This window comes from Phodopus roborovskii, unplaced genomic scaffold (genome assembly GCF_943737965.1).
Source record: "Phodopus roborovskii unplaced genomic scaffold, PHOROB, whole genome shotgun sequence".
Lineage (NCBI taxonomy): Eukaryota > Metazoa > Chordata > Mammalia > Rodentia > Cricetidae > Phodopus > Phodopus roborovskii.
Window position 1 is genome coordinate 4,730,445 of NW_026126511.1, and position 27,809 is coordinate 4,758,253.

General features: G+C 52.0%; 1 protein-coding gene across 1 annotated transcript in view; it reads left to right on the plus strand.

Annotated features, from left to right (window-relative positions):
- The first annotated feature begins 1,746 nt into the window (after positions 1-1,746).
- Abcc4 (ATP binding cassette subfamily C member 4) overlaps positions 1,747-27,809 on the plus strand; it is a 174,255-nt gene continuing 148,192 nt past the window's right edge. The window contains exon 1 of the mRNA XM_051195225.1: positions 1,747-2,043. Coding sequence (XP_051051182.1) covers positions 1,970-2,043 — 74 coding nt within the window. The 5' untranslated portion in view covers positions 1,747-1,969. The remainder of the gene's footprint in view (positions 2,044-27,809) is intronic.

A 27,809-nucleotide genomic window follows, 5' to 3' on the forward strand; every position in this document is an offset into this window, starting at 1 on the left:
GGAGTCTCTCCTCTAGACTCACTCTCTAGTCCTCTTCCCAGAATTCTCTTAATTAGTCTGTTGGTCCCGCCTATCCATTTTGTCTGGCTATATCCTGACTGTCCATTGGCTGAAACAGCTTTCTTTATTCATCAACCAATAAGAGAAACATATATTCCCAGGACATCCCCACCCCCACCACAGGTCTGTGATGTTTAAGGCCATCCCTAGTTATAAACGGGGTTAGAAGGCTATCATGGAATTCTCCCTCCCAAGCAGTCTCTCTACGCAGCCCATCAGATCTAGAACCCCCTAGGTTTCCCGTTGATCTTGAACTTCAGATCTCCCTGAGCGCTGCTGTCTGGCATATTACTTTATTTACTTATTTTTGTTTCTGGACGACACAGGGCCTCTCATGTAGGCTAGGCTGGCCAGGCACTCTCCAGCCCATCAAAGATGACCTTAAATTGTTGATCCTGTCTCCGCCTCCAAAGTGACTGAATTAAAGGCTTGGACTATCACCTATGGCTTGAGCTCTCAATAACTGCCTACTTATTTATACGAAGACTGTAACATTTAAATAAGTGCATATGGGAATTGGCCATAGAGAAGTCCAGCTGCTTACTTTCCATTGTCAACCCTACACGATCTAGAGTCACCAGGGATGCGGGAACTGGGAACTTGAGCTAAAGAAGTGCCCTGATCACCTTGGCTCTAGGCCACTGTGAGAGATGTCTTATTTGAGGTCTGCAGGGGGAAGGTCCTGCCCACCACGGGCCTGAGTCAGTGTGGAGCAGTTGCCCCTGGTGATTGGCCAGGCGCTGAAGCGGGCTGGAGCAAACGGGAATGAAAGAAGCCAGGGCTTGTGAGCCAGAATCCAAAAGCTAGGAACCAGCTCCTGGCCCGTGTGGTTTGTCTGTCTGTGCAGCCTCATGCTCCCTGACCGTCCCGGAAGCTGTCCAAGTTCACGACTTGAGTCCAGATTAGATTTCATTATTACTAGCTTTAAGATCTTGGAGGAGCTTGACCTTCTGAGTCTGAGTTTGAATGACCGTCTGCACAAATCGCAAGTGGAGGAGGGGCACAGAGGGGCGCGCTAAGGTGTCCCCCTCGCCGCTGCCGCTGTCTCTGTGCTAGCCTCTCGGGGCTCGGAGAAAGGCAGTGTATTACCTGACCTCCCTTACCCAATCTAAGAGAGCAGCCAAGTGCTCAGAGCGCCACCATGCCAAGCAACACAGCAAAGGCCAAGAAGCCCATCCCTTCGAACCCTTGCTCTCTAGTCCCCTGTGTCCCGGCTGTCTTCGCCACGCTCAGGTCTGCAGAGGGTCTCTCTTAAACCTCGCCGTTGTTCCGTTGTTCCGGGTGAGCCTTCTTGGCCCGCAGGTCGGAGAACCTCCCACAGCGCCCTGTTTGGTCCTGATGAAGGCAACGTGCCAGGGTGAGGGCAGCCGAAGCCCGGGCAGCTTCCATCAGATCTCCAGAAGCCCTCAGCCCCGAGGGCGTCTCTGAGCGCAGGGGCGGGCCCCGCCGGCCCCGCCTCCTCCCCTCCCGCCACCATCAGGGTGGCGCTTGGGCGCTGATCTTAAACTTCGTGCAAAGTTTGCCGCGGGTCCCAAGCACGTGGAGCTTCCACGCCTGGCCTGGGCCTCGGTCTCGCGCTCGCCCAGCCTCCACCGGTCCCTCCCGTGCGCGCGCTCTCCGCGGTTGCCTCCACCCGCCTTCCCCCTGCGCTCGCACGCAGCAGGGCGACGCGCAGCAGCTCCCAGGCTCCAGGAGGCGGCGGCGACGCGCAGCGGGCGCCCCGAGGAGCCCCGGGAGGCGGGGTCAGGGCGGGCCGGCGCTCGGTTCCCGGAAGCCGCCGCCTGCGAGGCTCCCGCCGAGCGGCCCGGCGCGCCGGCACGAGCTCCAGCATCCTCCGCCGGGAGCGCCTCCCGGAGCCGCGCACAGCGCCGCAGCCGCCCGGCCGCGCGAGTTCTCCTCCCCGGGCGAGATGCTACCGGTGCACACCGAGGTGAAACCCAACCCGCTGCAGGACGCCAACCTCTGCTCGCGCCTGTTCTTCTGGTGAGTGTCCCGCCTGGGCCCGCCACGCCGCCCGGGAGATGCTCGGCGCCGGCTTGGCCACGGGTCGGATGCTCCGCGCAGGTCCCAGGCGGTCGGTCGGAGGATGCGTCCCTGCTCGGCCGCACACTCCGGGCACCCCGTCGCGCGTGCGCCGCGCCACCTGCGGTCCCCTCCGGCTCCCCACGCCCGCTCCGCTCCGCTCCACTCCGCAGGGGCGCGCGGGGCCGGGTGGCCTGCACAGGTGGCGCGGCGCACGCGCAACGCTGGGACCAGTGGGAGGTGCAGAGTCGGGATCGGTGGGAGGCGAAGAGTCGCTGTCGTGCCCTGGAAGGCGGGCCCCCTGCGTGGCTCCCACCTTCCCTGGTCCAGCTCCTGAGTCCAGACTGCACCTTTTCCCTTTCGCTTGCAAAGCGGCTGTGAACAGCTGGTCCTATCTAATCGCAGCGGGAGCTAGAGTGCTGGAAAGGCGCCAGGCTATAGTATCCACGCGCCTTCTGGAGCACCTCCCCAGACATCTTTCAGCTCCTCCGATTGCCACTGAGGGTGCCTGTGTGTGTCTTTGCAAAGAAGTTTGATAGCCTCTCTTTCTGGCCCTCAGCGTGTATGTGTCCTGGTTCCTGAGAGTGGCTGATCTCGTGTGGGTAAAATGTGAATCTGTTGTCATGCGTTCTTTACTTACGAATGGGGACGAGATCTGCAAGATGTGTTTTCCCTCTTGACTGACACTCAGTGGAGTGTGTGTTTCCTTGCTACCTGGACTCTTCCTTTCTGCCACTGATGACTGCAGTGCTCTTGGATGGGTTTCTTAACGCTGTGTGTGTGTGTGTGTGTGTGTGTGTGTGTGTGTGTGTGTGTGTGTCGGGGGTGGTGGTGGGGTGGTGGTGGGTGTCTCGCCAAGACCTCTAGTCTATTTAGAGAAGGGATCCGCTGTTACGATGCCTAAAACCTAGGATGGGATCCCTGATCTGGCCCAGCCTTGCCCCTCTAATGTAGCAAAAGGCTTAGGTAAGTGACTTCCCTAGTAGTTTTCCATCTAGTAGGCTGGGCTGGCTAGTACTCACGCTTGGCTTACTGGTATAGTTTTTATTTCTTAGCCTCTGCTATTTCATGCTTCTCACATCCTAATGTTACCCTTTTAAAGTGGGAAAGCCTAGGCAACGTCAAGGGACCACTTGCTGTTGTTTTGATTTCGTATATGGTGTGTGCAGGATCTGATCTTGGACAGTTGGTAGAGAGGAACAGGCAGGGAGAAGGAATATGGGTGGAGTTAGTATCAAAAAAACAATTCAAAGCAGGTGGACTGCCTTGGTCTTCTGAGCTTCGGCAGGACACAGCACTCTTTTGTTTTGTTTTTTCAAGACAGGGTTTCTCTGTGTGGCTCCCTCAGCTGCCCCGGAGCTCGCTATAAAGGCAAGGTTGGCCTCATCTATAGAGCCAGAGATGCGCCTGCCTCTGCCTCCCAAGTGCTGGCGTTAAAGGCCTGACCACCCTCTCCCAGCTAGGGCATGGAACCCTTGATGACCTTTCTGTGGTCGGTGGCACACGCCTGTCGGAGGCTAAGCCGGAGGAGTTGACGCCTTGTTGGGCACTGCGGCAGTGTGGTCCTGACGCCCTTGAATTCACAGCTTCCTGCCTCAGTCTCCCCAGTGCTGGGGATGTAGGTGTGAGCCACCATGGCTGTCAGTCAATACCCATTCTTGAAGAATGTAAGTAATGGCCGGGTGTGGTATCACACGCCTGTAAGCCTTTAATCAGCTCTCAGTAGGCAGAGGCAGGCAGAGTTCCAGGACAGTCAGGGCCATGGAAAGCCCTGCATCAGAGAAAGGAAGGAAAAGAGACTTGGTGTGCACTCCTTTCCATTTCCCAGCCGGGGAGACGTGGCCTGCTACCTCTGGTGTACACCCATGAAGACACTCAAACTGAGATGTCTTGATGAAACTGTGTAGGATGGCACAGCTTGGGAGTGCCCAGCAGGACCCAGACCCGGACAGTCTGGCCCCAAGGAGCTGCTGTACCATGCTGCTTTTCCCAGGGGGTTGTTCCTCCATGTATGGGGGAGGAGTTTCGGTTGCTCCTGCTCTTACAGGTTCAGTTTCTCCAGGGATGTTCTTACAATTCCCATCGTTGGAGATGATGCCCGTGGAGTGTCTGTCTTATTATACGGTGGCACCTGCTCCAAAAGCTGGGCAGTCAGAAGGGCAGCATCAGCTTATTAGAAAGATTCAGGGTCTCCAGTATCCCAACAGACTGGTTCAGAAAAATCAGAATCCACGGGGTCACGTGTTATGTTCATGTTTCTCCCCGAGGGGTCCAGGTGATGCTGATGAAGGCTGCGGATGACCCTCTGCACTAAGGCGCCTCCTGCTGGCATTACCATTCCAGTAGTCAGTAGTGTACTTTGCAGAGGGCTGTGATTTGGAGAGGCCACCTGTGGACAGTGATGACATCTTTGTGTCTCCTGACCGAGTGCCTCATTTCTCTGTGCCTGGGTTCAGTGGTTCCTTTTCGAGGCTGCCTTGCTGCAGGCAGGAAAGCCAGAAAGTGGCCTCCTATAGTTGCCTACTTTGTAGTAGAGCAAACCTGTTTTTCCCCCCCTCGCCTCCTGTGGAAGATTTGCTTCCCCCCCCCCCCACACTCTGCCTGCTTCTTAAACTCTGAGTTGGTAGCTGCCAGCCAGAAGATAATGTGAATTTGTAACCCAGCTTGGTTTTGTGCCGTGCATTATTATGGCCATTGAAAATTGTGGATTCCAAGAGACGATTGTTTTCTGCTTCAGGGACTGAAGACTGTGGAGACGCTGGGATGGATGAGGTAATTTCTATTAGCCCGGCACACCTGCTGACGCTTCCTGTGTCTTGCCCACACTGGTGTTTCGGCACACGTTTGCAGAAGCACATGTAAACCTGATACACCGCATGTGCCCATGGCTGCACAGTTTGGGTGCCGGCTTCCCCTTTCTGAGGCTGCTGGTGCTGGAGGTTGCAGTCAGACATCATGCAGGTTAAACATGCACTCACCACTGACCACAGCTGTAACCCCGGCAGTCAGTCCCGCCCAGGGCTCACCCAGATTCCCTGCCCATGCTTCTTAACGCCTAACAACAAAGGCAGCCAGAATCTCTTTATGCAGTTGATAGAAAATCGGCACCATTTTTTCCCACTCCAAAAGCAGCACGTTTCCCCATCGTCGTTTATGGAGTAGTGTGTCGGACCTGCCGTGGGAAATAAACGGTACAGCTTATGAACGTCTGTGTCCCGCTGGGTCTGAGACTGCCCAAGCTCCCGACTCTTCTGTCCAGCGCCCACGCTGCCCCCTGGTGTTGTCCCCAACATCCAGCAGGGCCTGTGGGTGTAACCTGCCTTAGCCCAGGCTCCTACCTGGGTTGTGGCAGGCACTTTCCCCCGGGTGCCAGTGTTGGGGACAGCTGCACCCCCCCCCCAGCAAGGGACAGCGGCAATCCTGGGTGTTTACGTATTAATTTTATTTTGTAAGACAGGGTGTCACTTTTTTGAGTGCTGGGATTGTAAGTGTGAGCCATACCCAGCTTACTAGTGTTTGATTTTACACCGTGGCATTTGGTACCATTGTTTGAATATTTTTTAAATACACAACACACAGACACTAACACATACACACATACATGAACACACACACACACACACATACCTCTGCCACAGCACGTGTGCAGGTCAGAAGACCTCTCTACCACATGGGTCTTGGGGATGAACCTCACGCATGTCTCCAGACCTGGTGGCAAGTGCCTGTACCTGCTGAGCCATCTCTGGCTTTGCTGGCTGTAGGCAGAGTGCCAGGCTTGTAGCGGGAACAAAGGAAAACTCCTGCCCTGCAGAGCAGGAAGGAAAGTTCCAGGCTTATTTAAAGATTAACCCTTTAAGAACCCTCCGTATTACGTAATTCCTGAGGAGTACTGCAAACAGAAATCAGGGGGCCTTGTGTGGATGGCAGACGTCAAAAGTCACATTCTCCTGCCTCAACACTGACCTGCAACGTGAGGTCCTCAGGGACGCTGGCCCGAGTGGGTCTGGGTGGGCCTTGGAATCTGTGTATCCTCAGACCACACATTGAGAGGATGGGTCAGAGGGGTCCATTGAGCTAATTTAACACCAGTGATCACTAACGCATGTATAATGTGTTCCCTTTACACGTTACCCTCGAGAAATTAAATTCCCAATCTCTGAGGTGGACAGTCTCACAGTTCTCTAGGGGAGACGTTGAGGTCCGGAGGGGTGGAGCAAATTCTCAGGGTCCTCGTAGCTTAGAGGTGGCCGTGTCAACGCTGAGATGCTCTCTGGATCATCAGAACAAGTGTGCTCATCAAGGGCAGACGTGCTCAACATCTGTGTGCCCTCGGGGCTGTGACAGGCGGTAAACATGTAAGCGGGCTGACTGAAGGAGCCTGGGTGCTGACCTCATCAAGCAGGACTTTTTGGTCGTCAGTGAGTGAGCGTGCTTTTTCACACGTGTATGCACCTACGGTATGTTTTCTGTGATGGATAGTTTTATGTCAACTTGACACGCACCGAAGTCATCTGAGAGGAGAGGAGCCTCGATTAAGAGAATGCCTCCACATGATCAAGCTGTAGACAAGCCCGTGGGACATTTTCTTAATTAGTGACTGGTGGGGGAGGGTCCAGCCCACTGTGGGTGGGGCCGTCCCTGGGCTGGTGGTCCTGGGTTCTATAAGAGAGCAGGCTGAGCAAGCCATGGGGAGCAAGCCAGTCAGCAGCTCCCTCCATGGCCTCCGCATCAGCTCCTGCCTCCAGGCCCCTGTCCTGCTTGAGTTCTGTCCTGACTTCCGTTGACAGTGTACTTTGATGATCTGTGATGTGGAAGTGTAAGCCAGCGGCCCCCTCCCCAAGTTGTTTTGGTCATGGTGTTTTATTTCAGCAGTGGTGACCCTGACTAGGACCCCTATCCATTTGTTAGGTTGAATTGTCATTTGGTTGTTAGGGTCATCATCTACCAAGTAGTTAAGACAAGCTCCTCCCTTGTAAACCTTACACCCTGGCGTGTGACTCTGCGGTCTGGCTCTGGTGTGCCCATGCGATCATCCACACAGTTGTTCATTCACACACTCACCGAATGCCCACTGGATGCCAGTGTTTGTTTGGGAGCCCCAGGGAAGCTCAGTGTTTTCTCAAGCCTGGCTGTGTCTTTCTCCCTTTTTCTTGCACTGGAAGGAAAATCACCCTAAAACAGACTGGGGCCATCCTACTCAAAAATCTCCAAAGAGAAACTAGAGCTCTCAGGCAGTTCTGTGACTCCGGATGGGCTTGACACCCACAGTTACGCTGTCCCAGGCACCTTCTGAGAAGGGGTGTACGGTGCCTCTTCAGGCTCACACTGTGTTACATACGGCTCATGATCAGTGAGCCGAGAGGTCTGATGCCAGACGTAGTGCAGGACCCAACAGGAAGAGGTTCCAGGATATCTCTGAGGGTTTGGCCTAAGCAAAAGGCGGGATGGAGATGATTTTAAGTGAGCTGGGGAACCCTGCAGAGGAAGGGTCAGGGCATCGTTAGCTATATGAGGAACAGTCATCCTCACATAACCTGATGCTCTCTCTCTCCTCTCTCTCTCTCTCTCTCTCTCTCTCTCTCTCTCTCTCTCTCTCTCTCTCTCTCTCTGTGTGTGTGTGTGTGTGTGTGTATGTGTGTTTTGGATCTCAGAGTTGAGCAGCTCCTTGCTGCCACTCAGAATTTTTAGTTTGAGCACTAGAAGGAAAGAGTTCTTGAGGACATCCTCCAAGGTGTGGCTGTTTGTCAACACTGCATGGGAGATTGTGTTTTCCACACATGTCAGGAGAGATCACGTCACCTGTCCTGGGGGAGTCCAGAGGCATTGGGGCTCCTGGGTGGTCATTCCCAGGGGGAATGTGGTTAGTGTGTTGGCAGGATTACTTTGTACAACTGGAGGCCTGCTGTTGCTGCTGGATGTCATGAATATATTCTCAGATTGCCTCCTTCAGTTGCCCATTTGTGGAAATGATTTCTTCTTATTTAGGTTTTTGAGAGACAGCGTTTCATGCGGCTCAGGCTGGCCTCAAACTTGCCATGTAGGCAAGGCTGTCCTTGAGTTTCTAATCCTCCCGCCTCTACCCCCCCCCCCAGTTCTGGGATTACCAACATCTACCCCATGCCCAATGGATGGAAGTTATTTCTCCAACGCTTGCCAGCATGTTTTCATTAAGTTTCCTTTCCCCTTTGATGGCGGTGGGATTAAATGCAGGGTTTCACACATGCTAAACGCACACTCTATCACAGACCTACAGCTCCAGCCCTGGTTAAGATCTTTGTAGTTGACGGTGCAAAAACAGTTTCTCAGACTTCGCTGTGGCTGAACAACCTGGGTAGCCAAAACTAACACTATCAAAAGAAAACAAAATAAAAAATCCAGTGCTGGAGCCAGGCATTGATGGCACATGCCTTTAATCCCAGCACTGGGGAGGCAGAGACAGGAGGATCTCTGTGAGTTCAAGGCCAGCCTGGTCTACAGAGTGAGTTTCAGGACAGCCTCTAAAGCAATACAGAGAGAGCCAGTCTGGAAAAACCAACCAACAAACTAATCAACAAACACAAATCCCGTGCTGGTCCATTCCCTGGCCAGTTTGAATCCCAATTTTAGGACGAATCAACAAGGCGTAAATAACTTTCAAAAGGCTCCCTCGGTTTCTGATGGACATTAAAACCAAGTAGCAGTGATCGCAGCTTCTCTGAACCTCCCTGTTTTGGGGTGGACCCCGTTCTCAGGTCTCTGTCCAAGGACTTGCTGACCTCCAGCTTGAGGACTTAGTGAGCACGTGAGTAGCATGGAGGTGCTCAGCGGGTGGCGGTGGAGGTAGGGTCCCCGCGCCAGGGTCCTTGGGGATAGTGGGTCATTCGATCCTTGTAGGAACAGCTTGTCCAGATGGCTCTGTCCTCACAGGGAGGGGGCATGGGAAGCATACTCTTACTCGGGTGGGTTTGGCGAAGCTGTGGGCTGAGCCAGGGACTGCTGCCTCCTGATGCATTTGATTCTCTGCCCGCCATCGTCCCCTCAGCCTGTGCAGCTAGAGACTCAGGGTGGGAAGAACTCAGTGTGTTGTGAGCCCCAGGAGTCCCAGTCCAATGCAAAATTGCATAAATTCCACTCTTGTGTAAAGTGAGCCTAAAACCGCTCATCTAATACATTGCTTTTGATCTGTAGGCCTTTCTTTGTTAATGCGTCTCGTCGTCAACCAGGACGAGACTGGGACTCAGGTGGCAGTTTTTTTTTTTTTTGTCTATTTTTGTCGCCTCTTGGAGGCCGCTTCACCAGCCGCACTGTGCGCACACATTCTCACAAGACAGCGCGCAGTACATTCCTCCTGCGCTATGCTTGATTTTATTTTCGGAGATTTGTTTTTGATTTTGTGTGTATGCACGTGTTTTTGAGAGTGGCTGAGTGCACGTGAGTGCTGTGTAGGCGGACTTCTCTGTCCTACCAGCCTCCCCAAATAACCACACAGAGACTCAGTATTAATTATAAATATTCCGCCGGCAGCTTAAGCTTGCTTTTGTAGCTATCTCTTATAAATTAAACCAACCCATCTCTAATCAATGGGCCGCCCCAAGGGTCATTTACCTCCTGTGTGTGTGTATGTTGCATCCTGCTTGCTCGGCTTCTCAAGACATCTCCTTTGACTCCGCCCTTTTTCTTCCCAGTCTGGAGCTCCCACTCAATCTCTTCCTGCCCAGCTATAGGCCAGTGAGCTCTTTATTAACCAAGGAGAGTAATACATGCTTACAGTGAGCTATAGGCCAGTGAGCTCGTTATTAACCAACGAGGGTAATGCACACTTACAGTGTACAGAGATTGTTCTACAGCAGTGCCCATGCCTGGGGCAGTCTGAGGTGTGGATTCCTGCAGAGCTCCACAGCTGCTGGGTGCTTGGACCCTGTACTCTAGCAGCACAGGGCCCCCACTGCCGAGCCCTGTTTGTCATGTTCTTTTAAAATGTATATGTCAGGATGTATTAAGTGAAATTCATTTATTGATTCATTTCTGAGACTGGGTCTCTAAGTGTAGCCCTGGACATCCTGGAACTGTGTGGGTCACGCTGACCTTGAATTCAGGGAGCTGTCTGCCTTCGCCTCTGGAGTGCTGTGATTGACTCTGCACCACCAGGGCCTAGCTCCTTCTCTTGTTTTAAATAACAGAAGGGAGCTGATTGGCCTCTTAAGCTGGTAGGCTGGGCCTCTCAAGGGGTCCCCAGATGGATGTGGTGTTTACAGGAGATCTGATGCTCCTTCAACAGTAGAGGTTGTTCAACTGTGAAATAGGCTTTGTCATCCTCATGTTATCCATGTAGAGTTTATGCGGGTGCCCTTGGGAAATAAGTGTCCATTACAGCAAAGATTAATCACAGGTTAATGTTTATGACGTTGGAAACGGTAAGGCCTTTGTCCAGGGTCACAGCTAAACTGTGGCAGAGCAACACCCAAGCTCTCCAGGCATCCGGACGCTTAGATCTGGTCTGCTACTTGTCAGCATGAGATGTGTGGAAGACACTTGACACTTGCTGGTGTGGTGGGAGAAATCAGGAGGACAGGAGGAGCAGGGAAGAGTACAAAGCTTGCTCTTGGAGACAGCTGAGGAAGGGTGGCCAGGAACACCGGCGGGTTCTCCTTAGGCCCCTCCTAAAAGAGGGTGCCGCCTCTTAGGGCGCCGTGGAGACCTGGCTGTGGTTATGGCTCTCTTGTCCTTAGGGAGAGGTGGTCAGAGTTGATGCCCCACGGCCCTCAGTGCTGCGGTCCTGTGTAACTAGGACTGAGGGCTGGAAGGTGTAGGCTCAGGAGCTCCTAGGAGCTCTCTGAAGAGCTTGAGACAGCAGTACCACACACAGCTCTAACAGCCCCTGTGGGCGAGCTCCGGGCATGGGCCCCGGGGAGACGGGGCCTTCCAGGTGAGTGTGGCAGACTTGGAACTCGAGAAGCCACAGAAGGCTGTTTGCAGAGGTTTCACAGAAGCAGGTGCGGCACACGCTTGTGACCCAGCACTGGAAGGCGGAAGGGATTCAAGCTATCCTGGGCTGCCAAGATTTTTGTCTCAAAACAAAACAATACCCAAACAAAAACAAACACTCAAACCAGACCAAAAAAAAAAAACTTTCCCAGTCCCCCTTGCCACCCCCTGGGTCTCTATCAGAGCGAGCTGGTTCTTTCCTGAAGGTTGACCTCTGAACTCTGCCCCCTCCACAAAAATGAGCACATGTTTAAAACCCCAGCTGTCCTTTATCTTCCTTGACTGGCCTTTCTTCCTCAGTCTTTACCCTTTCCCCTCTCCCTTAGCTAAGAATGCTCAGGGCGACACTGAGTGCGTCTCTGCTTACTGGTCCAACTGAGTCATGACCTATTACAACTGCCTCACAAATATTTATTAGATAAGCAGTGGTAGAGACACACACACACACCACACACACACACACCACACACTCACACACACCACACACACTCACACACACACCACACACACTCACACACACACCACACACACTCACACACACACCACACACACTCACACACACCACACACACACCACACACATCATATCACACACACAGACGACACGCACCACATACACACACCACACACACACACACACACACACACACACACACACACACATACACCATACAATTGTAAAAATCTTACATAATGAACCGGATGTCTGTATTGCCTTTCCCTGTCCTGCACAGACCTGTTGACATGTATGACCAGGCCTTGATGTGTACACATGCTAACAGGTGAAGCTTTCAAAGGACAAGATTCTCTTTTATGGCTACAAGACACAGATATTCTCTATTCATTAAACCCCAGCAAAACCACCGGTCCTGGTGAAGAGTTGGTTATGCTTCGGGGACCATGGTACACCACACCCACTTCTGAGCACACTGAGAACATCCCCGGGGAGAATAAACCTGAGGACCCCTGCCCACCCCGAGTCTTCCCGTCTCTCAGTTTCAGATCTTGGATCCATAGTCTGTCGGGTCCCCTTACCCCCAAATCCGGCCCTGCCTCTCCTGTTCCTGTTACTCTGAGGACTGGGGTCTCCCGATTGATTGATTTTACGTGATGAAAGCTTAGCCCCTAGCATTTGTGAATGGTACGTCGAGCTAAGGTCTCTACGTAGGGGGTTAGAGCGGACAAGCTGATTGGGATAAACTTTAACTCAGTAACACCAGTGTCCAGACTCACTCCTGGCACGCGGATGCCAGGAGGCAGTGAGTGGGTCCCATCAGGACACAGGAAGAAATGACCTCCCACGGCAGGGCCGGGCGGGGGCCTCAGAAGGAGTCCTCTCCTACGCCCTCTGCATCTTGCTCTTCCAGTGTCTACACCTGGGAGGGAGTAACTTTTCTTTGTTTGTAGCCACGCAGACAGTTGTTCAGGGTAACCTGGGCAGATGGATGGGACCCACATGCCTGCCAGAAGCCACAGCTAAACACAGTGCTCCTTTAGTCAGATCTGTCTGTCTGTCCTGCCCTCTGTTAGACTGAGCTTGCCTGGGTTCCTCACCCACAGCCTCTTACCCAGCTGCCTCCCCCTTTCCCTTAGGAGGTAATGAGAGCTTGTCATTAACTCCAGGATGTCTTCAGACGAGGAGCCAGTTCCCAGGAACCCCCCAGAATGTGTGTTCTGGATTAACGCGATGCCGGAAAGCATGTCCTGACCCTGGGTTCTAAGTAAATTACAGCTCTCCAAGCCCTGGCCCTGTTACTGTTGGTGTCCGCAGCCCAGGTGGGGTGTGTCTCAGGAATAAGGCTCTCTGGTGTAAGCATTTGTGTCCTTCCAGGCTGGGAAGCTGCACAGGCTCCTCCTCCGAACTTTCTCTTTCACATGCAGATGTCCCGAGCTCTACGACTTTGGGAAAAACTTCAGACAGTTCTCCGGGGTATCTATCTGTATTTGCTGTGGTGGTAGAGATGGCTGCCTTGTTCTCTTTGGCAGACTCCGAGCCCTCTCTCTCCTCCTTTGAGTGTGATACAGTAGGGTACTTGATTTTCCTTAAAGTGTTTGTAAGGGGAAGGTGAGCCCCTCGGATCAAGCCAAAACAGCCTTTCTCTTTTTCTCTCTTGGTGGATTTTGAAGGGAAATTCCACGAAGCTTCCTCATCCTCTGGGCTCCTTCTGAGGCCTTTTCCTTTCGAGGAGGCACATTTTCTAAGAGTCCCTTCCAGGAAGGATAAGGTGCAGCCGGAAGGGACCCCACAGAGCGGCTAGCTATGGGACATTGGAGAGGGAATTAATGGCCTTTGATTTCTGGGAACTGACTTTTTCTTTTTTTTTAGGGCGAAACAAAGTGAGTTAGTGGCAAATACCACCAAACATTATGAGGCCATGGGTAAGGCTGCCAGGAGGGTTTTTTTTTTGATGGTCCCATTGAACTCCGACCGGCAAACTCTAGATGACCCTGAAACCATTTTGATGAGGCTGCAAAATCATCCAGGAGCGTTGTATCCATTAAATGTGGGCTTTTCTAATTCGGTTTGATTTGATCTGATTTGGATTGCTGCATTGAGGTAGAGGCTTAGGCTTAAGCTTGCTCCTAACTAATTCTTATAATTTCAATCAATCCATTTATTTTTTTAAAATTTTAATTGTTTTTGTTTGTTTGGCTTTTGTTTTTACAAGCCAGGGTTTCACTGCAGCTTTGAAGGCTGCCCTGGAACACACTGTGTGCCTGTCTGTGCGTCTCCAGTGCTGGGATTAAAAGCGTGTACCACCACTGTCTGGCAGATTAACCCATTTATATCAGTCTACATTCTATCACATGGTGTTTCCTCTCTTTCATTCAGACATCCTGCCCTTTGATTTCCCATCGTCTTCAATTCTCTTCCCAGAAATCCTGCCTAAAACTCCTATCTAGCTATTGGCCATTCAGCTCTTTATTAAATCAATCACAGCAATGTATCTTCCCAGTGTGCAGTCACTCAGACCCCTCAGGAATGGCCTCTGTGCGTGGCCTGGACGGGCTCCTGACCTCGCAGGCGCCAGGATCAGCCTTATTCTGTCTCCAGCAGAGGGCCCCAGGGGTGCAGAGGGGTTAAGTTGTCAAAAGCTCCAGCATGAATAAAAGGAAGGGGCAGGCTGTCTGTTCCAGCTAGCAGAGGCTGACAGGGTCCCGAGTGGGCACTGTGTGCAGTGTGTACCATCAGGGGAGGGCTTCCTGGGGTATGCTGTACTTTACTCCGTGCGGATGTGCTTTCCTGCCCCAAGTCCCCCCAAGTGCAGCTCCCACATTCAAACCACACCGCAGCAGGTTTCACAGTCTGCTCTTCGAGTCAGGCCAAGCTCAGCTTCTCAAGCCTTGTGGGCTCCTTCTGCTTTGACGGCAGGGAAAAGAACTTTCTCTACCCGAGTCTCCTATCAGTCAGTGTTCCCATGTGGTGGCCATGCAACTGCGTGTGTGTGTGTGGGGGGGGGTACTAGGGATTAAACCTATGGCTTTGGCATGCTATGAGTACCCTATCACTGAATCACACACCAACTCTCTTACTCCCCCTTTATTTTAGAGTTAAGTAGTCCGGTGAGAGCTTCTCGCCCCCCCCCCCCGCCATGCTCCTTCCCCACACAGGAGGAAGGTGGGCCTACCCTGACTTTCCATGAAATAAGAGTAATGCAGGAATTTCTAGTAATCTTCGATTAGAGCTCACCTCTTCCTCCTTCCTTCTGTCCCTCCCTCTGTCCCTCCCTCTCTCTCTCCCTCTGTCCCTCCCTCTGTCCCTCTCTCCGACCCTCCCTCGTCACCTGTTCTTCCCAGCTGGCCATGAGCTGAGATGTAGCCAAGCCTGGCTTTGAACTGATCTTTCTGACACACACACACACACACACACACACACACACACACACACACACACGCACGAAGCATATTTGGTCTTATTGTAACGCAGGCGGTGACTGTCATTTTCCCTTTGGCTGGGGCTTGACCGCACAGGATTGCTGCTCCTAGGGGAAAATGGCACTGCTGCTACAGGCCATCAAATTCCTAGAATATGGCACTGAGCCTTTGTGTAAAGAAAGGTTTTACTGGGTGGGGGTGGATCAAAACATTTGCATGAAAGTCTTACCAGGCGGGGGAGATAAAATGATTCCTTGTCCTAAACACAGCCTTCCAGCACGTGATAGACTCTGATTAGCTATGTCTTCCACTTAGCGTGTGGGAGGCTGGGGGCTCAGGCTGGGCTCACCCTGTAGCTGTAGTTGAATAGCTTCCATCTTGATCAAGCTCTCATTTGAACCAGTGTCTTCTTTTGTTGTTTTTAAACGTGTGTGGGTATTTTGTCTGCATGTATGTCTGTGTACCACATGTGCATTGCCTGTAGAGGCCAGGAGAAGGCATCACGTCCCCTGCAACTGGAGTAGTAGCCCTGTGAGGGCTGCCAGGCGGGTGCTGGGACTTGAACTCGAGCCTTCTAGACGAGCAGCCATCTCTTCACAGCTGAGTCACCTCTCTACCTATCCTGAAGTAGTGTCTTTACCTCTCAGCTGAATGTTGGTCCTGCAGTATGGATGGAAGAGGAGGGAAGTTGTGGTAGATGGTTCCTCCCGGAGTCCTCCCTCTGTGTCTCTGCTCCTCACTCTCTTCCTTGGTTAACGATAGGTTAACGATCTCTACCTAAAACCGGCAGCATGTGGATTGGTAAAGGACTTCATGTGAGTGCCGTGGACCTCGGGGCTGGTCCCATATGCTGTCTAAGCTAGCTGACTCCCTATTGCGGTTTAATAAGGATCAGGAGAAACAGACAGGACGAATAGATGTTATTCAGGGAGAAATAACTCACAACCTACACAGAGGATCACCAGCAGGTTCCTGGTCCCGAGGATGCCTCTGGATGCTCTCCTGTCCCTGTGCTACAAGCAAGAGAGCTCTCAGAGCCCCTCCTCAGACTTAGTTCCCCAGGTAACATCCGCCCCTGTCCCCACCCCCAATGGGTGTGGTCAGTGCCACAAGTGTGGACAAAGTGAGTATCTCACTACAACTCCCTGTTGGTTTACTGCGTGGCTCTTAACTGTGTTTCAGAACCTGTCTTGTGTATCTTGCTTATCTTCAGTATCCCGGAGGAATGTGAGTTGCATAGACACCATATCCGTGGTCTAGAACCTTTGGAAAGAGCCCTTTACACAGTGAATGCCGAGCCGTCCATGTGGATGACTTGTTATGAGTCCAGCTTCCTGTGGCCCTGTGTTCAGAGTTACTTGTTTGTTAATAAAGATGTTATCTTGTGCTGTGGCTGTGGGACCTCCCTCAGGGGTCAGGAAGGAGAGCCCATCCGACTCTGGCCAACTTGAAGGGACACTGAGGAGGTGGTACTGTGGGTAACAGAGCTGGGAGTCGGGGAGGGGCCCTCTTCCTCCGTCCTTGTCCAGGGGATTTGCATCTGTGGGGTTTTCCTCTTCCTCCTTGTTTCTTGCCAGTGAGACCCGGGTGCCCTTGGACCAGAAAGCCTGGCTAGAGTTCCCCCAGGATTGGATGTTGGGGACAAGGCAAGCTGGCTGGGGGATGGCGGGTCTCTTTCGCCATGACACTCCTGCGTTCCACAGACCCTGTCTGTATCATTTTGAGGTGCTTTAGTGTTCCATGTCTGTGAGCAGTAGTGGCTCCGTGGAATGGTTTTCGGTGAAACCGGAGGCGGTGTTGCTGTTGTTATTTATTATCACTTTAATGAAAGCCATTTCAGAAAATTCCCTGAAATGCGTTGTCGAGTTTTCTTTTTCTTCTTTATTTCCCAGCGGACAGGCCCTTTGATAGACTGCCGAGGGAGACTTCTCAAAGGGTGTTTCTGTGCTCGGAATCTGCAGCTCTCCGGGCTGAGGGTTTGCATGTTGGTGACTGCCCCTAGGCTTCTGAGTGTGAGCGGACTCAGCTGGAATTTTCTTTTCCTCCCTTCAGCCTCAAGTGGGGCCCACCCAGCCCCGCCTGCAGTTCATAATTCCTCCCCGCTGTGACACTGGATAATAGGGAGAATGTTAGTAGGCTGTAAATGGGTAGTAAATGGGTGTTACTGTTTTGGACTGTCGTCTCACAGTTTCTCCATATTGTTCATGAAGTAGGGTGTCCCGAGTAGAGTTGTTTCTGGCCGCCCACAGACTCCAGGTCTGGAGTCATCGCCACCGGTTTGTGCGTGCCTAGGCTAGGCTACAGGTGGCGAGTGTGACCATAGGAAAATGCAACCAATTCTCAGGGAAAGTCCCTGAGCTAACGTGGGGACTGCGGTGGTGGGTCAATGCCTTTGATCTTGTTGTAGAGCTGGAGAAGTTTGGTGACTTCTGCCTGTGGAGCTCAAGCCATCTCAGCCGTAACCCCGTGAGTGATGGTCTTCACCTAAGAGTGCAGAGTGGTAACATAAATGAAAACTTAGGCTTAGCTGCATTAATATCAATTTTCCTTATGTGTAAGAACCACATTCAGAACCAAGTGTGTGTGTGTGTGTGTGTGTGTGTGTGTTTTCTAGGCTTTATACCATTTGCCAAGAAATAATTCTGAATTATATGGTGGCATAGGCTAAGGGCCAAAGTCTCTTAGTTTGTGGGCCCTTAAACATTCGAAGGGAAGTCTGAGGAACTCAGAGGGAATGCATGTCTTGCACATGGAAGGCTCTGGGCTTGCCTTCTTTCTCAGTGCTGTATGCAAAACATGTTGTTCTGTGCCCTTTTCTGCAACTGACACTGAAGTCTTAGTTACCTTTCTATTGCTGCGCTAAGACCATGACCAAAGCAGCTTACAGAAGAGCTGTTTGGGGCCCATGGTTTCAGAGTTTGGACTTCATGACCATCGTGGTAGGCAGGCCAGCAGGCACGCAGGCATGGCACCATGGCTGTGGCTGGGAGCTGATGTCTTGATCTTACGCTCAGGTCTGTTGACCTCTTGTTAGCTGCAAGGTCAGCTCCTTCTCTAACACCGTGTCTGCCCGCACGCTGCCACGCTCCCCGCCATGATGATAACGGACTGAACCTCTGACACTGTAAGCCAGCCCCAATGAAATGTTTTCCCTTGTAAGAGTTGCTGTGGTCAGGGTGTCTCTTCACAGCAATAAAAACCCTCCCCGAGACAGCTAGGCACGTACTTCCTTTATGCCAGAAGCTTTGGAAAAATAAAAACGGTCAAAACTGAATAGTCTCCTCATGGAGCTTGAACCCCACACGCAGTAGAGAGGACTGGGTTAGATTTCCCGTTGACTTGAAACTTGCAGTCATTTAAACACAGAGGGTGCTCGAAAGTACTCCACACCTCAGCGCTGGGAAAGTTGACCCGAAGATGCCTGAGCAGACTAAATGATATTACCTGGGGATGCTGTGAATGTATTTTACCGTGCAGAAACTGGCTATGCATTGCACCCAAAGCAGTTGACTGTGCGGCGAATGGCCCGGACCGTTTTCCCCCAAGAACTTATCTCGAGTACTTGAGACATGCTTGCAAGTAGATTTGCTAGTTTAGATTTTTAATGGATGCAGCCAGCCGGCTTCTCTTGAGGTTGGTAGGTAGAGGTATTCAAGCAGCCTTCCTGGGTTGGAGGAACTTCCTGGATTGAGGTCAGCCTGATTTTCAGGCTGTCCGTGAACTGGAGGACAGGAAAGTCCTCCTCCCAGTTCTGTGTGATGTCCTGACACACGGTGTACCCTGCTTCTGTTAGGACCAATGCCTGTTCCGTAAATAGGGGCATAAAGTTGAGTAATCATGAAGGTTCCTGTTCCAAACAGAGCTTCTCAAGGTACCCGTGAGAGCTGTTGTAAGTTCTTATTTGCTTGCTGGTAAATTTGGACAAACAGGGTAACATTGATAAACACCGACCGACTACTCATACACTGAGGGCCAAAGTGATTCAAGTATTTGTTGAGGATTTGTAGACTAATAATCCCTTACGCAGAGCTGTGGCCTGGAAGAGTAAACAACCTCTGTGTAGCCGTCTTCTGCTGTAAAACTGCCTGGCTAGCATGTGGGTGGGGTGTGTCTGTTAGAGATGAGCCAAATGTCCGTGTAGCCCTACCTTCTTGTCCTCTGCTTCCTGGGCCAGTGTGTGCAGGCTGTGGCTGTGGTGGCCTTTGGTGACTCAGGAGTGGGGTGGGGGGGTAGGTACTGTTTTAGATAGAGCTTAGCCTGTTCCTATCAGATTGCACATTGGTGTAAACTGTCTGCAGCTGTCTCCACGTTCATTCCCCAGACCCAGGCTAAACGCATCGTGGATCAAGAGGGAAAGAGAGGCTCTGGCCCTTTCTGGTTGAGCCTCTCCGTCGTCTTTCTCTGTTACGACGAGACAGGCACAGAGAGACTTAGAGGCTCTCCCTCGAGTCTCACTGCTTAAAGTGTGGTTCACAGGCCGACAGACTGGCGGTCCCCTGGGGTCTGTGAGCCACGTGAGCCCTCAGCTCTCAACACTGCACTGACCCAGAAATCATCAGTGTCCAGGGCACCCCAGCGAGATGCACGTTTGTCTACCTGGTTAAAGCTGGTTGCCATTGCTACCTCATTCTGAGGACAGAGAGGGAAGAGCAGAGGTGTGCTCATGGCTTATATTTCTACCCTTCCCTTTCTTCCTTGAGACCTCACCGGTCCACAGGGTTCTCAGAGGAGGTCGGATTTCGGGGCAGGAGATACAGGGATGGATGGAAGAAGCCACTCAAAGGCTGCTTAGCTGAGCGCTGTTGAGGCAGAGTTTGTCCTTACACGTTCCCTCTGCTTATTTATTTATTATTTTTGTCTACCTTAGAGCACAATTATTAACTAGAAGATGGAGAGGAATGGCCACTGTGGGTGAGGGACATAGAGTCACTGGATTTGTTACCACAGATGACGCCAGTAGTAGTCTTCGGGTTACTGCCTTTACCATACTTGTTGTGAAGAGCACATGTAAGGTGTACGGGTTTTTCTGCCTGCCGCCGCCCGGTCTTGTCCGGCAGCTGCGCCGCCAGCCCCAAATAATACACAGAGACTTTGTATTTGATATAATCCTGTTGGCCAGTTACTAGTTTCTTATTGGCTAGCTCTGCCTTAGTTATTAACCCATTTCTGCTGATCTATGTATTTCTCTTACCAGGGAGCCGGCGGCATACTGCTTTCTTCAGACTCTCCATCTTGACTCCTCCTTCCTACTTCCTATTTCCTCCTTGTCTCCTAGTCCCTCCTATCTTCCTTTCCTATTGGCCAACAGTGCTTTATTATTAACCAGTATGAGAAACATACAGAATGACATCTCCCATCAAGCACACAAACGTGGCATCCCCCCAACCTGACATAGGAGACCCCAGTTCCAGAGTCCATTAGAACTTTACAGGGTTGTGTCCCTCAAGCCTCTCTTCCCCTCAGAACTCCTTGGTAAGATTGGGGACTCCAAGCTTTTGATTCCCCTTTGATTCGCTGACCTCCGGTGACCCCCTTCGGGTGAAAGAAGAATGTCTCACAGGACTCAGGGAAGTACTACACACACACAGAACTGTGATTTTTCCACAGCACGCAGACACCAGTTGGAATCAGTCAACAGGAGAATCGCAGAGGGCAGAGAATCTGGGACAATCCCAGATACAAAGCTTCCTGGTCCTGTCCCACGGCGTTGGGACATGCCATTTTCTGGACATGATAATTACCGGCAGGTTGGCATGTAATGAATGATGCCCAGAGCGTTGCCAACCGAGAAAGCTCATAAAAATAAAAGCTTCATTGACTTGGAGCTTCGTTCTGCAGGTGTGACCGATGTATCTTTGGGTCATGAGATCCGCCTCAGTCTTCAGGCCCCCTCAGCCACAGAGGTTGGGCTGACAGCATGATTGGCCTTTCCGGGACAGCCTCCATCTGTGGTCACCGTTGTATAAACTTTCCAGGGACCCAGTGTGAGTCACCTTGTTAGTATAAACCACGGGGGCCTCTGACCTGGGAAATTCCCAAGCCTTAGAGAAACTGCCAGTCTGCGTTGCAGAACCCTTTCCCTCTCCCCCTCCCCTCCCCTCCCCCTCCCCTCCCCTCCCCCTCCCCTCCCTCTCCCTTCCCCTCCCCTCCCCCTCCCCCCTCCCCCTGCTGTTTCTAGAGCCCCTTTGATTTGACCTCCAAATCCCTCTCCTCCTACCCTCCCTCCCTCCCTCCCTCCCTCCCTCCCTCCCTCTCTCCCTTCTTCCTCCCTCCCTCCCTGCTCTTTGAGCTTGGAAGCAAGGGTCATTGTTATGTGGAAGCCTTGTTGGATTCTAAGGCAGGCAATGGTGACCCAGCTGGGGACACACACACCAGACAGACACGAGCTGAAGTGAGAAGTTTTATTAGAAAGGGAAGGGTTGGGGAGGAGAGAGGAGAGAGACTCAGAGACAGAGAGGACAGAAGAGGCCACAGGAAAGGTCCTGTCTGCCCCAGGGGAAGAGCAGGCGAGTGGGCGGGGTCTGTCCTCTACAGGGTCCTTTGCACCTGCTGCAGACTGCACAGCCATGGAAGCCTGGGCTGACCAGGGCACCGCGCCTGAGTGCGTCTGCCGGGTCACACCTTATGTGGGGATCAGATTAGGTCATTTGGAAGAAATTGTTTGACTCAAACAGGCCGTGCTGGCCAGCATCTCAGGGCTGGGATCTTGGTGACATGCCACGTCAGTCAGCTGGTCTCAGATGAGCTAGAGGGACTAGGGTGCCACCCGCTTCTTAGAAGGTCCTGTCTGGTAGTTTGTACGCACCTCAGCCTCCTTCCTGTCCAGTGCCAGCCATGTGACTCCTTCTTCTTAGCTTGTGAAGTGCTTTTTGAAAAGAAGATGAGGACATTTGTCTGTCTGTCCCTTCGCAGTGCGGGTTCTTGGAGTTGGCTGTTTGGGGTGATGAAAAGATACGGGAGGCCGGCCGAGAAGCGCTGAGCAGGAAGGAGAGGGACGCTAGGACCTCAGCTGAACCAGGAAGGCCCTGCAGCCCCTGGGTAGGACCCCTTCCCTGGCCACCCTGGAGTGAGCATCTACTGTGATATACTGCAGCTTCATCACAGGCCAGAATCAACCCAGCCAACCAACCCTGTACTAGAAACCTCTGAATGGCACGTGAGGATCCATGGGAAGGGGGTGTAGAGAGGGTGCAGGCCTGCGGACATCGGGGAGGGAAATGAAGCTTGTTTATTTCAACACTCACCGGGCCAGAGGCCTCCTTGGAAACGGGACATTTTTGGGCTTTATTTGTTTGCTTTGAGACAGAGTGGTCCGGCTGGTCTTGAACTAGCTATGTCCAAGATGGCCTTCAATTTTGGTTCCTTTTGCCACTACCTCCCCTGTGCAACGATTGCAGGCATGTCCCAGCCCACCCTCAGCTGCTGGGTTTTGAGAAGATTTGGGAAAGATGGGAACTTGATAGGTAGGTGTGTCATGTGCGTGTTTAATGTGGCTTGGGCGTGGGTCCAGTCCTCGGACGCCGAGGGGTGACCCCCCCCCCCCCCCGGGATAGCACAGCTGTGCTTGCTGTCTCCTCCACACACTGGATGGTTCCACTGAGCGAGAGCCTAACTACAGTGCCTGGAGAGAGAGGAGCTGGAGGGTATTACACTATTACACGTGCTGTGCTCTCCAAGCCAGGCCACTCAGCCCCTCCCTGACCAACTAGGAAACAGAGGTCTGCATATGAGTTCCTCCTCTCACCTTTCTGAGGAGAAGCTCCTGCGCATTCCAGGTCCAGAACCACCTCCCTGGGAAGCCTCTGCTGCTCTGTCTCTGTCACGATTGTTCTGTATCACGGGCTGATGGTGGTTTTTGAGGCTGAAATGAATCAAAACTAAGGACTTGCAGAGTGTTCGTTCATTCAGGTGCTGGGCAAGCCTGCGCCTCTGTGTGCAGGACTTCTGGCACTTATGCGCTATGGTTTTTAAAAATGGCGAGCTATGGTAACCCTGAGTGGGTTAAGGGGAGGGAAGGGCTGTTCTGCAGGGCAGAGGGCCAGGTTTGTGGATGACTTGGATGTGTGATTTTAGAGACAGTTGGATGGCTCTGGGGGGGGGGTCCTCCAAAACCTGGGCCCCTGGGGAGACACATCACATCTGCTTACCAACAGGGAGGAACAGGGAAGCAGCTACTAGAAGGGCTGGGGTTCAAAGAAGAGACAGCGACGTTTGGACGTTTTAAAATGTGAGGTCCTTTGCTGGATTCCCAGCTATCAGTCTGGGGGCCCATTGTTGAGGTCAGCTGTCTGTGGGTTTCTGTAGCCTGGTCTTGTCCTCTCTCTCTGCTTCTGGATTCCAGACCTTCTGAACAAGGGTCTCAGTTAGGAGGCCTGGACAGTCTAAGGGATCTCAGACAGTGGAGCCAGGATGGATCCCTGGTGCAGGAAAGGACTTTGGGAGCACATTCCCCATGGAGGGACACTCCCTTAACCTAGAGGCAGGAGGGAGGACCTGGTCCCTACTCCAAATTTCTTGACAGATTTTGTTGACCCCTCTGGAAGACATCACCCTCCCTGTGGAGGGGGGGGGATGGGTTGGAATGGGAAGGTGGTTGGAGGACATGGGAGGGAGAGGGAACTGGGATTGACATGTAAAAAAAAAGAATTGAGATCCTTGTCCAGTGTGCAGGTTGGGGACCGTGGAACAAGCAGTTTGGTTGGGTCAGTCAGGGATCCTTTTTAATTTTTATTTGTTTATTTTTTGATACCGTCATGTCCATTACAGGAAGTTACTTGTCAAATAACTTAGAGGGAAACAGTATTCTGAGAAGTCCTGTTCACGGCGCCCAGCGCGTGCCTGCAGAGCTGTAACATGGTTTAATTCTGTCGACAGAACCGTGTTTCAACCCATGTGACCCGTGTGTGTGTGTGTGTGTGTGTGTGTGTGTGAGTGTTGCCCACTCTGGAAGCGGGGTTAGCTCTTCCGTCATTAGGTTAATGCAAACACTGGAACCTGAACTTTCAATAGTCATTTTGGAGAAGAGCTGAGAGGGAGTGGCTGGGTGGGCACGCCAACCCTGCCCTGGGCACGCCAACCCTGCCTGTGGGGTGTCCGGAGCAGAGACACGGGAACCCAGGAATCTAATGAGACGAGGGCTGCATTGTCGCACTAGGACTTAAGGATGCGAGGTCAGGTGTCAGGGTTTAGGTCTGTGTAAGTGTCTGTGACTGTACCATGTGACTGCAGATTCCCAGCGGCCAAGAGAGCAGGTCCTACAGATCACAGTTTTGGAGGTTGCATTCCTTCGGGTCTGTGATGGCTCAGTGCATGCTGTTGGCAGGGGAGGGCAGCGTAGACCACTGACTGATTCGTGTCTGGGAGCGGGAGTGTTTGGCTTCTGATAACTCCCGTGAGGACGCTCTGTCAGCAGCCCTATTTCCTGTCCTCACATTGGGGCTAACCCAGGACTAATTCTTAGGGCTCTAAGGTCCCAGTGCCAGCTGCAGGTGGTTTTCAGAGGGACGTGATTCATGGCTGCTCTGAATTCACTTTTTTTCTGTTTTCTTGTTTCCAGGTGGGTAAGGTTCAGGCTGCGGGTGTGAGGTGTCTGTCCATTGTTCATTGTATCAGCAATTTCTCAAGTTATAATCATTGTGTGTGTGTGTGTGTCTGTGTGTGAATGTGTATGTATGTGTGAATGTGTGTGTGTCTCTGTGTTTGAATGTGTCTGAGTGTGTGTGTGTGTGTATGGGTGTGTACATGGCATGTGTGTAGAGAACCCTTTGTGAAATTACTTCTCGCTTTCCACCTTTCTGTGGTTCTGAGGTTTAGACTCAGTTGTTAGCTTCAGGTACTCTGCACTCTGCTCTTTGGCTCAGAAGCCTCTTTTTATTTTATTTTTGATCCGGGTTCCCTGTAGCCCAAGTTGACCTCATATTTATTACGTAGCCGATGTTATCTTTGAGTTCCAGACCTCTTGCGGCCCCCTCCCAGGTGCCATCGCCACCACACATGCCTCTCTCACTTTCTAGATTGAAACTAGTTTCAGGAGACTCGGGCACAGGCCTTTTACGTGGGCCGTGGTGCAAGTCTGACATCCTGGGTGGCTCTGGGCTAAGGGAAATTGTCGCCAGGCATTTTTGTCACTCTGCTAACCTCGTGTGTGCTTACGTAAATTAAGACGGCTAGTGATGTCATTTATAACATCTTGGGGATTACCGTAGTTACAATCGGTTATTGTGCATCAGGGTGTCACCATGTGGCCGCATATGATTCATTATGTAGACTGTCGAAGATAGTTTCTTGTCCCAGTGCGCTTGCCTGACAGCAGACTAAACCGCGTGTCTCAGCCCGGGTTTTTGGGACTTGGGTAGTGAGACAGTCTGGGAGAATCAGTTTGTGGCATCTTCTAAAGGAAGCTGAGCTCCTTGAGGTTTATTGCTTAATTTAACACCGCATCCCTCTATACTGTTCCCACACGGTACAAATGCCGATCTCGGCTCAGTCGCATTGGACTGTCGGTTTACTTCCTTCTTTGTTCTCTCCCAGGGGTTGGTTCTTGGGTTTGAACTCAGGGCCTGCACATGCTCAGCAGTAGTTTGGCCACTCCCCTATGCCAGCTTTCTTCTCCAATCTGTGTTTACCTGCTGATTCGAAACAAAACCCACCACAAACCATAACAAGGCTTTTTTAGCCTGAGCAAATGCTAATGAATTCCCCTTAGACGTACTGACGGGAAAATACCAGATGTTCTACTGGAAGACGGAGCATTTCAGACATGTCTAGGAAGCCCACCTACATGGAGCCAGGGCAGGGGAGGTGACCGGTGTTCACTGGGGAGGGTGAAAGAGACTCTCCTCCTCCTCAGTGCTCACATGGGCAGGCAGGGACACTGGAACTCTGCAGAACCCCACGTTTACCCTGGGGAGCTGTCGTAGCTCCCAGTCAGAGGTCTCCCTTGGAGTGTCCCCAGCTGGACTCCTCGTCCTCCTACAGAAACCCCCGAGCAGCAGCCTCCCAGACTACACAGACCCCCCCCCCACCAAAACAGGCCCACTGAAGAGGCCGTTTGACCCTAGAGCCAAGATGGAAGGAAGGGCTTTCCTTTATTCAATAATTTCATTTATCAAAGCTTTCTAGAAGGACTCATATGGGATTGCCCAGCAGGGACAGATACATACATTCCTCTTCCGCCCCGAAGCTTTCCCACAGCGTTGGCAGAGACTGTCCCTGTGGGCGGGGCCGGGGAGGGCTAACAACCCAGATGTGGAAGTGACTTGTGCTGATGCATGGTTAGACCACGACAGCCACCCACACCATAGTGGATCCTCTCTGCATCTCCTGTTGGGGGGGCGCGGGGTGGTGGGGGAGGGGGTCCGGGGACTGAGGCACCTGTGGGTTAGCAGCCACGCAGCCACGTGTAGACTCCACTGAGGCTGGAGGGTTTCCCACACTCAGTGCTTCTGGCTGTCACCAGCCAGCTCTAGTGCCGGGGACCTGAGTTTGGAATAACTATAGAAAAAAAGAACCAAGCAGGTTTCCATAGCTGGTTAGCGGCAAATCTCACTGATTGGTGTATGTTTTAGGGAAGGTACTGAGGTATAATGACAGGCCACAGAGGAACTGAGCTTGTAGAGGTAGGAGGGGGTTGACAGAGGCCAGGGGAAGGGGCTGAGTCCCCAATACTGGCGCTGGGACACGGCTCTTCTCTCCTAGCTTCTAGGCTGAGGTTCCTTGGAGGAACCAAGCAACCAGTTTGGTATAGCTTGGTGCTCCGTTTCTGAGATTGCGTCCTTGAAGACTTGTAGAGTCAACAACATTCGAGGAGCCTCCCCCCAACCCCCCTCCCATCCCGCGCCTCCCTGCTTTTGTCTATACTATTCTAGAGCAACGTGATCCCTGCTTCAGGAAGTTATTATTGTCTGGCCTTGGAAATGTCCTTATCCTGCAACATCAAAAAGAGTCATGTGCACCCTTGACTTACTTCTGCATGTCATTTTTTTTTTAAAAAAATGATTCTTACTTTGATTTTACTAGTAAAAGGAAGAAAAGCATTTAAATGAGTTTTTTTTTTGGGGGGGGGACAGTCTTGCTGAGTTACTATTTTTCCTTTAAAATTAATTTGTAGAAAGATAATTAGAAGGTCAATAGCCCGTGTTTCAGTTTTCTGTCTGTTGCTGTGATAAAATGCTCTGGCTGGCGGGTGGGGGCAGCTTAGAGGAGGAGGGGAGGGTTTATTTGGCTCACACTTCAGGTCCATCGCGGAGGGAAATCAGGCCGGGCACTCAAGCAGGAGCGTGAAGGTGGAACCCTGGCGACATGCTGCTTGGTGCTTTGCTCATGGGCTCATTTTTAGCCAGCTCTCTTCTGCAGCCCTGACCACCCGTTCAAGGAAGGGTACTTCTTTCAGTAGGCTGGGCCCTCAGACATTGGTCGTCAGCCAAGACAGTCCCCTCGCAGACGCAGTCGCCCGCACTGCAGCCCCATTTGGGCCATCCTTCAACTGAGGCTCACTTCTCAGGCCACTGTAGGACGTGCCAGGTTGGCAGTTAAAGCTACCTGGGACCCCAGTTTCTCGGCCTGTTTTAGTGTGTTAGTTCTTAGCTTCTCTTGGTAATTTTCTTTTCCTTTTGGGGGAAGATGGTGTACCGAGGGTTGAATAAGGCAAGCATTTTACAACTGAACACCCCCCCCCCCAGTTTCTACTGGTAATTTTGTAACTGTGTTGTGTCATCGGTACAGGAGCTCTCCCTTTTATGTCTCAGTAAGGATTCCGGATTCTCCTGTTGTAATGCGCTACCAATCTTACTGATTTGGATTTCCAAGCACTCCCAGACCCTGTCTAGCTTTTCTGTCCTTGGCCCTATTTTCGTGTCCCTTGAGTACTGATGGTCTGTCTAGTACCTT